This window comes from Tupaia chinensis, unplaced genomic scaffold (genome assembly GCF_000334495.1).
Source record: "Tupaia chinensis unplaced genomic scaffold, TupChi_1.0 Scaffold138854_1, whole genome shotgun sequence".
NCBI classification, from domain to species: domain Eukaryota; kingdom Metazoa; phylum Chordata; class Mammalia; order Scandentia; family Tupaiidae; genus Tupaia; species Tupaia belangeri.
Window position 1 is genome coordinate 935,058 of NW_006198747.1, and position 15,263 is coordinate 950,320.

The 15,263-nt window shown below is 38.7% G+C and overlaps 1 protein-coding gene and 1 non-coding gene across 4 annotated transcripts in view; both read left to right on the forward strand.

Annotated features, from left to right (window-relative positions):
* Positions 1-15,263, forward strand: part of SYBU (syntabulin) — an 80,492-nt gene that overhangs the window by 12,595 nt on the left and 52,634 nt on the right. For all 3 annotated transcript variants that reach the window (XM_006161693.3, XM_014592929.2, XM_006161694.3), the window contains one exon: positions 13,992-14,189. In XM_006161693.3, the coding sequence (XP_006161755.1) occupies positions 13,992-14,189 (198 nt within the window). The remainder of the gene's footprint in view (positions 1-13,991; positions 14,190-15,263) is intronic.
* Positions 6,583-6,717, forward strand: LOC114004594 (small nucleolar RNA SNORA5). Its single transcript, XR_003546710.1, has one exon. It is a non-coding gene; the product is annotated as a small nucleolar RNA SNORA5 (small nucleolar RNA).

Below are 15,263 nucleotides of genomic sequence, written 5' to 3' on the forward strand. Positions count from 1 at the left end.
CAGAGTTTCCCTGCTTGGATCGTGGTCCCTTTGGTTCCAGAAGGAAGCTTGCTATTTCTGGTTGATTGCTCTCTCCTTTCAGGGAACCCAAACCTGGCTTCCAAATGCACACCTGTGCTTTTGTTGAGATCACACAGCATTCAGTCCATCCCACTAGAAATCCACATCCTTCAACCTTTTCTGGCTCATTGGTTTTTTTTTTTTTTTTCCCTGGGCTCCTCCTTTTTTACTGGCTGACCTAGTCTATATTCTATTTTCTTTTGTGTGGATACCTGCACTGATAGGCTCCCTGACTTAACCCTACCTCAGAAGTCTTGAAACACTACAGACCCTAACCTATCCATCTATTTATTTCATTTTGTTTATGAGAATTGTATTTTCTTTAATGTTAATATTAGACTTTTATTTTTTTAATTGAAAAGTAACTGAAAACACGCTCATTACAAAATGTGCAAACATATATGTCAGAGTGGGCGTAATCACATTTATAGAATTTATTATTATCATTATTTGCTTTTTTGCCAAAGGTCATGCCATAATGGTCAGTGATCCTTTCTGTTGGTTTGTTAAATAAATATTTATTGAACACCTACTGAGCATAAGGCACTCTTCTGGTGGCTGAGCTAGAGCAGTAAACAGTACTGACATGGCTCCTGTCCTCAAAGACTACATAGTCCAGGGACCAGCAGTTAGTGTAATGGTTGTGTTGCTGGACACCCATGTAGTCGACCGCGGTTCGTGTCCCAGACCCGGTGGCTTAAAACTCATGCCGGGCGCATGTGCATGCGTGCCCCAAGATCCCGAGAGGAGAGCTGAGGGGAAGGGATTGTGGGGTGGCCATCCCCCCTGAGGGGTGATTTCTCGCTTTCTGTCTCTCTGTCTCTGTCTGTCTGGCTAGTGCACACACCCTGTAGCAAAAAACTCTCCAAAAAAAAAAAAAAAGACTACATAGTCCAGGTAGTACCTTGTCAGGACAGGGCAATCACAGTCATTCATTATAATGACGACACTGTATTCCGCTCAATGGAAGACCATCATTAATCCCACCATTCTTCTGTGGATAGATATTTTGTCTATGAGGCTAACTTTCAAAATTCACACTTATTTTTATGAATGCTGCTAGAATTAGGCTGATTTTGAGCACATTTCATCTTTTGCTTTTTTTTCCTTCTCCCCCCACTTTATTTAAAAGGAAGTAAATACTGTGATACAAGATGCTATCTAGAACAATTCTTTCTTTTTTCCAACTAGAAAAAAACTCAGACATAACAACTGCATGAACTATGTCATGAGCTTCCTTTTTCCTTAGCTTTCTTCCATTTGTATGTCTTATTCTAACTAGATTCTCAATGTGGAAAAAACATACAAGGGAGGGGAAAATATTTACATTGCTACAGGATGGATTAACTATAATTTAGGAGTTCTCAGAGTGGTTCAGAGCTTCCTTATTACAAGGATTTCAAGAGATAAAGAAGTGACTTTTTGGCCTCTATGTTTCTCTCTCTCTTCTTCCTTTATTATTAATCCACTCCTTCCTCTCCCTCTCTCTTCATCCCTATCTTCCCTCATCATGAAAACTTTAAAAATATAGGACCAGCAGGTGGCATAATGGCTATGTCGCTTGCACTCCCATGTAGTCGACCGCGGTTTGAGTCCTGGATCCGGTGACTTAAACTCGAGCCGGGCGCGGCTGCGTGCATGTCCAAGATCCCAAGACGGGAATGGAGGAGAAAGGATTGTGGTGGGCCATACCTGCTGGGGGGTGGTTTCTTGCCTTCTGTCTCTCGGTCTCTCTCTCTCTTTCTGGCGAGTGCACGCACCCTAGAGCAAAAACCTCTCCAAAAAAAAAAAGAAAGAAAGAAAGAAAACTTTAAAAATGGCAATAATAATAATAGCTAAGCCTTTTAAATGGTATGGTTTAGAAATCACAAACAAACCCATATTCCTAAGCAGAGAGAAAGTTATAAAGATTTGCAAAATGCCTATTTTGGAAAGATCATAAACTTACAAAAGAAAGTAAAAAAAAAAATGAAAGCTTTCATGATAGTTTCACTACCACCACCACGCACTCCCTTTGCCAAGGCTCATCTGTCCTCTGGCAGTGACAGCGCCACCTTCTGTTTCTCACTTTCAGCATCAGTTTCTCCCTCATCAAAACATCAAGGTAGATGCATTACTCACACTACATCAAATATTTGGACCAAGATATGTTTCCCTCCAAATTCCTTCTCCAAAGGGCCACTAATGCAAGTCAAACAACTTGACATGTGGTTGGAAACCAAGTAGAAGGCCCTTGTTTCAGAGACAATGGCCAAATCCTCTGAAGAAATGGAGTTTACCTCACTTCACTTTACATCCTCCTTTATTACCTAGGGCTTTAGCAGAGTGACTTTTATGGGAGCACTTGAGTCGCCAAAATAGCTCAGAAATCCTGGGAATGTTTATATGTGAGATGATTATTTTGTCTCCAAGAAACAGGGCAGCACTCACTAAATAATCCCTCTACTCTCCACTTCACTTTTATAGATGTAGATTGCACGACTTAATGTGAGATGCTCATTTGAGTTACTTTTACAAGCTCATTTCCATAAGCACACACATCTGCTCTGCTTCTTTAAAAGAAAAAAAACAGCCCCTTCACACCTCATGTCTTTGCAACGAGTGACTGACCATGTTGGCAAATCTAACATTCCTCTGCCGTCATCTCTCCTGACATCTCTTGGCACCCTGCACAATCAAACAAGGATTTTCCTTCTTGGCTTCTGCGATCCTATCCCCTGAGGTTTCCTCTGGCCCTCTGCTCAATCTTCCTACCCTCTCCAAGGCTCCATCCCAATCTGTGTCTTAAATCTCTCACCGGTAGCGTGGTGATGAGCCTGGCCACTCCTCTGAGCATCAGGCTCACGTATCCAAGTGTGTATGTGAATTTCCATTATCGCGTTTACTTTATGCCTCACATTAAACATGCCAAAACCAGAATTCTTGACTTCACCCCTTATACATTCATAAACCCATTTTTTCTCCAACTTAGAAATGACTACCATATGCCCACATGTTTAAGGAAAAAACCTAGAAGGCATCCTTGATCCCTTTCTAATTTTTATTATCATAAATAAATACTTTTGGTTATTTTTTCCCAACTATATCTAAAATCCATCTACTTTTCTCAGAATTCACTATTACCAGTCTAACCACTGTTATATTACTCCATGGTAGAGACCTTCAAATGGGTTTATTTGCTTCTGTTCTTCCATTCCCAAAATGGCCATACAGCATGATGGTTAAGGAGATTATGAGTTAGTCTCAGCTCAAATCATGGCTCTATCACTCACTTTTTAAAAGCTTGGGCAAGTGGCTTAAAGGCAGTGTTTGGTTTATATGCCGCCTGCAAGTCAGGATGACAACTATCTTTCTCAAAGGGCTGTCAGATCAAGTTAGTTAAGACTCGTGTTAAATGGTGTTTAGAACAGTACTTGGTACTTAGTAAGCACACACTGAATTTTTGTTATCTCATGCTTAATGCATGCCATGGTTTCCATTGCACTTAAGATAAACTGAAAAGATCCTTGGCTTGCAGTCCAGCATGTACAGTTCAGTTTCTGCCTCCCTTCAGCCTCGTCATTCATCATTTTCTTCCCATCAGGCCTCTTGGCCTCCTTTCAGTTACCTCGAGGCACATACTTTTTTCTGTCTTGGAGTTTGAGTACACACATCTTCCCTTTGCCTGGAATTCTTTTCCCTGCTTTGTCGATGATTAGTTCCTTCTCATCTTTTAATTTCAGCTCAAATTCTCTCTTCAGCAGGCTCCTATGACAGTTTGTCTAATGAAGAACTTTCTCTCCTCCTACTTAGTAAGCAAAATAATATCACCCAGTTTAATTAACAGTATATCACAACACAAAATAGCTTCTTCTTCTTCATTTTTTTTTTGGTTAGAGGTTTTTTCCCTAGGGCACATGTGCTCACCAGAGAGAGAGACAGAGATGGTGAGAGAAGAAGTAAGAAATCATCCTCCAGGAAGAATGGCCATGCCGCAGTCCCTTCTCCTTCACTCTCCTCCTGAGATCTTGGGCACACATGCACGTATGCCAGGCATGAGTTTCAAACCACTGGGTCTGAGACTTGAACTACAGTCAGCCATGTGGGAGTCCAGCAACATAACCACTATGCAGTCTGCTGATCCCCAAAATAGCTTCTTCGTGTATTTTTTAACTTCTTTATTAATCGTCTCTACTCGCCACTAGAATATAAACTCTTTGAGGACAAGATACTAATCTTGATCATCATTCCTGGTACAGAATAGGATTCCCTCCGCAGTAATTCTTTGTGGAAAAGATGGGTGGATGGATGAGAGTCTTACACTTCAACATTGGCTACTGGTTAGTGACATACCGTATTGTGTAAAACTGAAGCAAATTCTCTGAGAGCTTTTTAAACTTATGAGTTCTCACTATGAAAGTATGTTAAAGTTAGTCGAAGGGATAGAAGTTCAAAGAAAACACTTCTGTTGAAAACCTAGAACACAAATGATCTGGATGGCATTCATTTTATACGGCTACATGTGTTGAGGTGAGAATACTGGAAACTAGAAAGAGTTTCTCTATTCAAATTTTTGTGGTGTGCTTATTATGGGATATCTTCTTTCTAACAGCTTTCTTTGTCTGTTTTTAATTTGGGCATTCCGAGAATTGCTGATGTTATCTCTTATAGCAAACATAAACAGAAAAATTTAGAAAACAGCTACCCTGTTGTGATAAAAATGGGCACTTTATTAGAAAAACCTGAGTTTGCATCCTGAGACAGTAGCTATGTGACAGTAAAATTCTTAACTTTGCTGAGCCTCAGTTTTCCCAACTATTCCACAAGATATTATTAAAATCATATGATAAGAGACCAGTAGATGGTGGAGTGACTACATTGCTGGATTCCCACATAGCGGTCCACAGTTCGAATGCCGGACCCATGGCTTAAAACACAACAGGTGTGTGTGCGTGCGTGCCCACAAGGGGAGAAGTGGCTGTGGTGTAGCTATCTCCCCTGGGTGGTGATGTCTGTCTCTCTGTCTCTACAGCGAGCACACATACCCTATAGCAAAAATCTCTCTCTAAAAAAAATTATACGATAAAAATTAGTGTTTGCCATATGCTAGATGCTTAATAAATGCTAGTTTTCTTACCTTATTTATATCCTCCTCATGCGTGGAAATGTTGTGTAGTAAGAATTTCACATGGTTCAGATTAAACATGGGTTTAAACTATGCCTTCATCAAACTAATTTTAAAAATGCCAGTGTCTGATGCAATAAGAATAATAGTCTACAGCAGTGTCTGGTACATAGTAGATACTCAATAAATATTTGCTGATTAAATGAATGAGTAGTCAATAAATGCTTCTGTTGTTCGTGAGAATCAACTAGATTTCCATATAGTTTAAAATAATATTTCCTTAAAGCAGCAATGACTTTTCTCCTCAAAGTATGCAACCAAATGTGTTTGAACAGCATCAAACCAAATACCCTATATAAAGGGATTGGTCTTTTTAAATGCTATGATCATATTGATTTTAAATAGGTACTGATTTAAAATCATATATTCTATAAATGAAATATTTTTTTATTTATTAGACAATACTCAAAAAATAGAATAGTACAATGAACTCCCATATGGTCATTATCTACTTTACCCAGATTAAATAATAGGAAGCTATTTCTATATTTACTATGTCTATTTCTTTTTTATTTTTTTCCCTTTGCTGAAGCACTTTTTTTTTGAGAGGTTTTTGCTATAGGGTGCAGGTGCTCACCAGAAAGACAGAGAGAGACAGAGAGACAGAAAGCGAGAAATCACCCCCCCCCCAAGAGGGGTTGGCCACACCACAATCCCCTCCTCCATTCTCCTCTTGGGATCTTGGGCACATAAGCACACAGGCCCAGCGTGAGTTTAAGCCACTGGGTCCGGACTTGAACCATGATTGACTACATGAAAGTCCAATGACATAGCCATTATGCCAGCTGCTGGTCCTTGCTGAAGCATTTTAAAGCAAATTTCCAGATATAATTTTATTTCTACCTACATACATAATCATGCATTACAAAAAACAAACACATTTTCTTATATAATCACAGTGCCATTTTAATTACTAACAATCTAGTTTGTAGGGATAGTAGAGAACATTGAAATAATCCCAAATGTTTCAAAAGTAAGTATCTATTTGAATCCTCATGATATCATTTTTAAAAGAATTATTTAATTTAACTTAATTTATTTAATTTTTAAAATTTGACCAGAGAGAGACAGAGCAAGAGAGAACGAACTAGAGAGAATGTGAGGAAGCAAGCCTCCAGATCTGGGACTTGAACCACAATCAGCCATGTGGAAGTCCAACACCCTTAACCACCATGCCACCTGTTGGTTCCTCTCATGGTATAATTTAAACCAGAAGTCAAACCAAACTTTGTCTAGAAAGCCCAGATAGTAAATATTTTTAGCTTCATTGGCCATACAGTCTCTTTTGCAATTATTCAACTCTGCCATTGTAGCTTGAGAGCCATCATAAACAGTACGTAAAGGACTGGTCATGGCACTGCAGTCTGGTTCAATTCAGCCCCATTCCTGCCTTGTTGGTTGCTAGCCAGACAGCTGCCACAGGAATCTCTTTAGCTCATGGTCTCTGGTTCTCCTGCTCTGGAAATTGGGGATAAGTTTAACTGTGTGCAGAGAGAGAGAGAGAGAGAGAAGAAAGAAGAAAAAAGAGAGAGAGAGAAAGGAAGGAAGAGAAAGAAAGAAAAGAAGAAAGAAAAAGAAAGAGAAAAGAAGAAAGGAAGGAAGAAAAAGAAAGAAGAAAGGAAGAGAAAGAAAGAAAAAAGAAAAGAAGTAAAAAAGGAGGAGGGAGGAAGAAAATTGGTCATGGCTGTGTTTCAATAATACTTTATTTACAGAGGCAGAAGACTGGATTTCACCTATAGACTATAATTTGCCAACCACTGACTTAATTATTCATAGTATATTCATAAAGTGAACATTAGCTTGAAGTCTTGATCATATTTGGGAGCATTTTTTTTTTTTTTGCAAAGATACTTCATAGGTAGTGATGTGTGTTTTAATTCACATTCCTTCAGAAGGTACCTAAAGTCTGTTATCCCACTGCTGGTGATACTAAGAATACTTAGTGGGTACATGTGGGTAAGGTTTGATCACTCCTCTGTGAATTCCTGAGCTTTTGTCTAATACTTTCATCCATTTTATTTGTTGCCTAAATCAATTATTTCATTAGAGGCTGCAAACTAGTAATTTTCTATTTCTATTATTCCATCTACTCTCATTAACCAAAACATTTCCATAACAAAGAACTTCTCATATCAATGAAGAATTTCAGTTACACTGAAATACAGTTTCTATAGGAATAATTTTCTTAATTGACTGAAGGGAATGTGTACTCACCAGAGAGACAGAAAAATAAAATGAAAAGAGGGAGAATAAATAAGCACCCCCAAAGGAGGATGTTCACACTGCGTTTCTTTCTCCTCCATTGGGGCGGGGGGGTGGCTATGCATGCACACTCCCCTGGCATGTTTTTCAAGACAACAGGTTTGGGACTCAAACCATCAAATCAACCATGTGGAATCCAGCAGCCTTAAACCACCATGCCATATGCTGGCTTAGGAATACTTTTTAAAATCAGGTTTTATGCTAATTCCTTCCTTCTTTTGAACTGCCAATTTTCAATATAAAGACTTGGACCCTAGGTCACCTCCGGTGATTTCTAGGGGGTTGAGGAATTTAGCCATTAAACTTTAATTAAAAGACCTTTCTCTTGTCCTTTAGTTTTATATTGTGTATGACTCTGAACTGAAGTTTTCTATAAATATGTATCCAATGGTTATCAGTCATTTTCATTTATTGCTCTTTTGATACTCAAATTATTCCATCTTTGGCCAATGGTATCACTTTTGTGTTGGTTGTGTTAGTCTTTAATAGCTTCTTTCTTCCTTGCCTAACAAATTCCAGGGAAAAATGTTCAATGGCAGAGTAATGAAACTATCTATAGTATATGTTGAAATTTTGATAAAGCAAAAAACAGCAGAAAAGTAAGTCATGTTCATTTTTTTCAAAAGACTAAGTATTCCACTTGTTTTATTTTTTTCTGAATAACACGATTATAGGAAAATATTCCCCTTTTTGTCTTCTTTGGCATAGTCTAGATTTGCCACAATAAGAATTATTGTTTTAATAAAAACTTAAGTTATAATTTTAACAACTTCAGCAGATTTTTAAATCTTACTTAGCAAGTTTCTTTAGTACATTTAAAGTTATTTTTCAAAGTTTTTTAAGTTAAAAATATGTATTTATTATTATTATTATTATTATTATTTTAAACTTGCTACAGGGTACATGGGCTCACCAGAAAGAGAGAGAGAAAAATCCAGCTGCCATGTTTGGGACTCAGACTGTAGTCGTCCATGTGAGAGTCCAGCACCTCAATCACCATGCCACACCTGCTGGCCCCGTAAATGTTATTTCTTACAGTAGTTTAGATAGGCTACTCCTTCTACAGGTTCTCAAAACTGAATACTCTTCCTACTACCCTGACATTGGTATGTTGATAGATTCTAAGGAAATGGACTAGAGCAATAACTACAAAAGAACCTATTAGTATGAGTCAACTTTGTCTCCTTCACTGTAGAAGGTGATCATTTTGCTATGGCTTTGACGAGGGTTGCTTTTCCAAGTTCTTCCAGGGGCCATGCTGGGCCATCTAAATGGGATTTTAAATTGTTGACTCAAAAAGGAAATCATCCCATATTTTCTAGTGGATCACAGTGTGTAAAACAAGTGAAGTGGTCCTGTTTCTTTTCAATAAAGTTGTACCTAACCAGGAAGAATGAAGAAATAAATGTAAAGACTGAACCGTGTAAGATTCTCTCTCTCTCTCTCTCTCTCTCTCTGTGTGTGTGTGTGTGTGTGTATTTTAATGCTGGATTCCTCCCTCTCTAAAAGATGGACAGTTCTCTATGTTCTTTTCCTGAGTCCTTGGAGCAAAGCTTCCCTTATGGCAAAACCACACTGAAATGTACTTATCTGGAAATTTAAAACACCTCACACTTTTTGGATAAATCATAAGATTTCTGTCATATCCTGCCCAGAAATTGTTTCCTTATAGTGTGATATTAGAAAGTTTTTATCTTAGATAATTTCTTTATATTAGCATAACTTATAAAAGCTAGAATTATAAGTATCATGTTTATATACCTATAGATTATACAGGACAAATTTAGCAGTCAGGCTAGCAGCAGGAAATGGAGGGCACACTCTAAGAGTTTAACTGAAGCAGGTTTAATAAATAAAGCTCTTTAAAGGACCAGCAGTTGGCATAATGGCTATGTCGCTGGACTCTCATGTAGTTGACTATGGCTCGAGTCCCGGACCTGGTGGCTTAAACTCATGCCAGGCGCGTGTGCGCGCGTACATGCCCAAGATCCCAAGAGGAGAATGGAGGAGAAGGGATTGCTGCGTGGCCATCCCCCCGGGGCTGTGATTTCTCGCTTTCTGTCTCTCTGTCTCTCTCTTGTCTTTCTGGCTAGCGCGTGCGCCCTATGGCAAAAACCACTCAAAAAATAAATAACTAAAGTTCTTTAAATCTGTTTGGTTCACATGTCATTTAGCATATAATGAGATTAGATATAAACAACCAATGAATGAATATCAGCTTGACTTCACCATTCTTAGACTCTCAAGCTAAACATATCTTACATAATTTTGAAAAGGAGTATTATTGCCATCTGAACTCATGGTCAGCTTCCAGCTGCAGCCTTGAAGAGGAAGAGAAGTGTGAAGGGAAGTTGAGAAGTCCTTCACAAGTCTTGATGAAAGGATAACCCACTTCTTCAGGGCAGCACAGAGGACAACACCTCAGTTGTTGGCACAGGTTCCTGGTCACTCTCCAGCACACAATGCCCAGTGCCTGTGCTGGGCTCTTACTTTACATTATTTAAAGCTTGCTTTTTACGATAGGAAAATTAATGGCCCTGCCCTTTCCAAAACCGGATTCCATTGTTAGCAATGGTCCCATTAGACAAAACAGGCAAATGGCCCAGAGGTCTCTGGAACTCATGGCTTTTCTTGGGTGTAGATTTACTTTGACAGACTTGCTAGTTCACAAGAATTGTGTGTTGTAAGTGTTATTCACACAACACCTTTTGGCTATCTACAAGCTCTATCAGTGTGGGGACCAGGTTCAATGACCACAGACTGGTTGAGTGCCAGGACTTGATCCATATTCCTTTAACCAATGCAAGACTGTGGCTTAATTCTCATTGTTTCCCCCCTCAATGTGAAATGCAATAGTAGACAGTTAAGGGATGTTTTTGTAGTGATTCAGCTGTCATAAGAAGTACCCAAAGTTCAAGATTTTTGTTCATCTTCATCTTGTCATTCATTTTCTGCTCTAGACAAGGCATATATTCCTAGTGAAAAGTCACCCCACCTTTCCTACACTGCCCTCTGTTTAAACAATATCAGTTCCCAACTTTTACCAGGCCCTAACACTTAATCCTTAAATTACTACCTCTGAAAACATAGTGTGTACATGTTCTTTCTTAATTTAACTCCATAAAAATGGTAAAGGAACCAAACAGAACACATTTGCTTTCCATTTATTGAAAGTATCATTTTGATAGCATTTCTTAATACTATTTTCTCAATATTGGAAATTGTTATAAAATTAAACAATTTTAGTCTGAGAATTGTTAACGACTATTTAGGGTGGGCATTCTGAAGCACAGATTTTTGTTTATTTGGGCCATCTCTCTTTCAAGGGAAGTGATTTGTGGAACTGATTCATGAGGAGATCAGTTCAAGGGGAATGGGTAGTTTTGAATGATTAAACCTCATTTACTTGAGTTTATCTGCATTGAGATAGGAGTGAAGAAAGGCCCTCCTGAAGCAATATGCAGACCTGCTGAGCCTTATAAAATGGTTGGGACCTGTCTGTATAATTAGCAGCTTTGCACCTTCAGAGAGGAGCTCAGATTTCTTTGGGTTGAAATATGGGACTTGCAGAGCCAGCAGGTGGTATAGTGGTTAAGGTGCTGGACTCCTGCATGGCTGACCGCAGTTCAGGTCCCAGACCCAGAGGCTAGAAACAAGCCAGGTAAGTGTATGTGTATGCCCAAATCCAGAGAGGAGAATGGAGGAGGAGGGATTGTGGCGTGGCCATTTCTTCTTGGGGGTGATTTCTTGCTGTCTCTGTCTCTCCAGTGAGCACATGTCCCCTATGGCAAAAATCTCACTAAGGAAAAGAAATATGGGATTTGGGGTTGTAAAGGAAAGACAGGGACAATAAGCCATGAAATAGCCAAGTAGTAGCAGCCAACCACAGTTTGAGTCCCAGACAAGGTGGCTTAAAAATAACAATATAGATAAATAAATATATAGTTTTTTAATGAGAGAGAAAGAGAGAGAAGAGAGGGTTTCATCAGTCTGTAATTTGGGGCCAAGAGTTTCTTTAGGAACTCAGGAAGGACTTGACACATTTAAAAGAGCACTAAAGACAGTAGGCAAGAACAGTGTGCTAAAACCGTTCACTTCCAGAGAGGCATCGCGGAGGTCCTGTGCATACTTCTATGCCCAAAGTCAAAAAAGGGCATTAAGAGAAATAAATCACTTTATAAGTGCCAAGTTCACTTTGTTCCAGCAGTTAGAAATATAAAAAATGAAAGGAGAACTAAAAATAAAGCAATGGCAATTCCTTCTTTGATGCATTATAGTCTTAATGATTCAGGTCTATTTCAGTTTCTGTCTTTATTTAGACTATGGGGTTTTAAGGTAGTCTTTGATAAATGGCAAGTTTAGCCTCCTTAATATTGATAAAAAATTTTAAGTTTAAAAGTTACTAGTACTGGAGGGACCAGCAATTGGCATAATGGCTATGTCACTGGACTCCCATGTAGTCAACCTTGGTTCGAGTCCTGGACCCAGTGACTTAAACTCACACCAGGCGCATATGTGTGTGTGCCCAAGATCCCAAGGGGAGAATAGAGGAGAAGGGATTGTGGCGTGGCCATCTCCCCGGGGGTGACTTCTCACTTTCTGTTTCTCTATCTTTCTCTGTCTTTCTGGTGAGCACACATGCCCTATAGCGAAAACATCTCAAAAAAATAAATAAATAAAAGTTACTAGTACTGGGGCCAGCAGGTGGCATGGAGGCATGGAGGCTGAGATGGCTGGATTCCACATGGCTGATTTTGCAAGTTCGAGTTCCAGACCCACCAGTGTGGTTTGCACAAGTGCATGCTTGCCCAAAATCCTGAGAGGAGAATAGGGGAGAAGGGATTGCAGTGTGGCCATCCTCCACCAGGGGGTGATTTCTCTCTCCTCTCTCTCTCTCTCTCTCGCTCTCTCTCTCTCTCTCTCTCTCTCTTTCTCTTGTATTTCTCTGGTGAGCATATGCCCTGTAACAAAACAGAGAAAAAGAAAAGTTATTAGTACTAAATGTCATTATTCTTTTTTTGTCTTAAAATTAGTTACTAAAGTAACTTTGATACTAAAATATCAAAGTATTTTCATATAATAAATGATTATTTAATAATAAATATTTACATCTAATCTGAATAGGCACCCTTTTAAATAATACTGACTTGGCTTTAAATTCCAGTATAATTCTTTTCATCAAAGTTAAGTGAATTAACCAGCCATCATAAGTATGTTAATAAATCTGGAAAACATTTATAGGAGTCAGCAGGATTACTTTCCTTTTGCATAATAAGCATCGACACAAGTCCCTTCATATCATGTATATTAACTTAAAACAGTGACCCTGGTAATAATATGTAACTTGAGACTTAAGGGAACACTGCTAATTTAAATAACATTTTCATTTTACCAGTTTATGCCAGAGAGCAGTATATCTGATTAATGTATTTTGGGTTGGGTATTGTAATAAAATAGGTAATCTCTTTCTGATTTGTTGGACTCCTAAAGCCAGAGGTCTTGTCTATCAAACTTCATTAACCGATTTATGGGCCAAATGACCAATAATTATTCAAGTAATATTTTCCTGATATACACATCTTTGAAGGGGTCACTCTAATGACCCTGAGTTGTTTTGGTGATCTTTATTTTTCTGACCTTGTCCTAAATCCAAGGACATATATGACCCAAAATTATACTACATAAAGTAGTTGAGCAGACATTATCTTCAAGTTTAGATAAATTGAACATTATAGAAATATTTGTGATCAAATAGCTTATAAGAGGGGCCAGGTGGTGGCAGAGTGGTAATGCAGCTGGACCTGGGTGGGAGAAGTCCTGGGTGCAGGTCTGAGACTGTGCATGTTTATGCCTGTGACCTGGGCCAGCTGAGACTGGGAGTGGATTGTGGCATGAGGACCCCTCTCTCTCTCCCTGTTTTTTGTTTTGTTTTGTTTTGTTTCGTTTTGTTTTGTTTTGTTTTTTTATGTCTCTCTGAAGAAATACTGGAATGAGCTTTTTAAAAAAGCCTGTAGGGGTCAGCAGATGGCATAGTGGTTATATCACTGGACTCCCACATGGAGTCCCAGAACCAGTGGCTTGAAAAATCATGCCAGACACATTTGCATGTGTGCCCAAGATCTCAGGAGGAGAATGGAGAAGTAAATGCTGTGTGGCCATCCCTCCCGGGGGGTGATTTCGCACTTTCCCTCTCACTGTCTCTGTCTCTTTCTCTCTCCGGTAAGTGCACACGTCCTTAGGCAGAAACCTCTATAAAAAAAAAAAAAAAAGGCCTATAATGTTTGACATAAAATATTGCCTCAAAATAATTGATATTTTCTTTATTGACATGAGTGGCTGAAATAAGGAAAAATCAAAGGAGAGTCACAAAAACGACTCTCACAGCAACTAACCCAGGGTCTCGTGAGCAGCGTATGTGTGTGAGTGCACACTAACTACATGGTTTCTCTTTGCCATTGTTCGTTTCCTCCTGTCATTAAACACTTAACTGATTCCTGTCTTCTAGATGACACAGGCTGTCCTAGTAGCCAGTCGGTATCTCCCGTGAAGACACCCTCAGATGCTGGAAACAGCCCTATTGGCTTTTGTCCTGGAAGTGATGAAGATTTTACCAGAAAGAAATGCACAATTGGAATGGTTGGTGAGGGAAACATCCAATCAGCTCGCTACAAGAAGGAATCGAAGTCAGGCCTTATAAAGCCAGGTAGGTGTGGTACCCACTCTTCCTGTGCTTATCAGAGGAATATGGCTGCATTGATTCCACGTTTGAAACAAAACACCTGTAGTTTTGGAAGCTACAGGGATCACGAATATTGTACACAGTATCCAGAAACATTTCTAAAGGAGGCGGGAATAGGGAGTAGAATATATTTTATAATGGTTGTTAGCAATTGAGCAAGCATAGTGACAAGTGTACTCATTTTTATAAAGAGATGCTTTTTATAAAGGAACAAAGTTGAAAGAGTATAAGCTGGATGGTCTATCAGACATTTAAACCATGTCGTTTATTCTAGCTTAATTTATACTAAGAAATTACTCAATACCATCTAAAGTGACCACACACTGTGGAGAGAACAGGTTATCTTGATGAAAATCCACAGGGCTGGAAGTACTTGGCTATTTTTTCTTTTAGAGATGAAAATATGAATATGATGTTACATGTGGGTACACATATAAATGTTCAATAGTTAGAAAATTTTAGATGCTCTAAGATGAAATGGAGTTAATTATTGCAATGGATGAAACACCAGGAGTATCACAAACATCAGTTTTTAGACTCTACAATAATGTAAATATTACATAAGTAATGTAATATTTATATCTCAGAAATATCAACAGTATATAAACAAACAGAGTTTTAGAAAAACTAAGGTGATAACTTCAAAGTCAAAGGACCTGAGCTCTGACAAATTCTTTTTTAATATCTGCAGTTACAACATACACATTGGTGAACCTAAAAAGACTGATTAAAGACGTGTACAAATTGTCATTCTTTGTATTTGCCTTCTCATTTTTATTTGGTGATGGTATTATGAGGCGAGAAGCTATGGATGATTTTATTTTCATGGGGCCAAGGCTTAGTCCTCTGACTTCTTGCTTTAGATGCTAGCAACTCTGTCTATTTTTGTTCGTCCTGAATAAGTGATATGCACAGTATATTATAATGGATTATTTTTCATCTTTGGTCAATCAAAGAAAATGCCATTTTGGTTTAGGGCAAAATTTTAACTGTGAGAAAGAAATCCTCTGTCTCCTGGTGGTGACTGATAAATGTCAG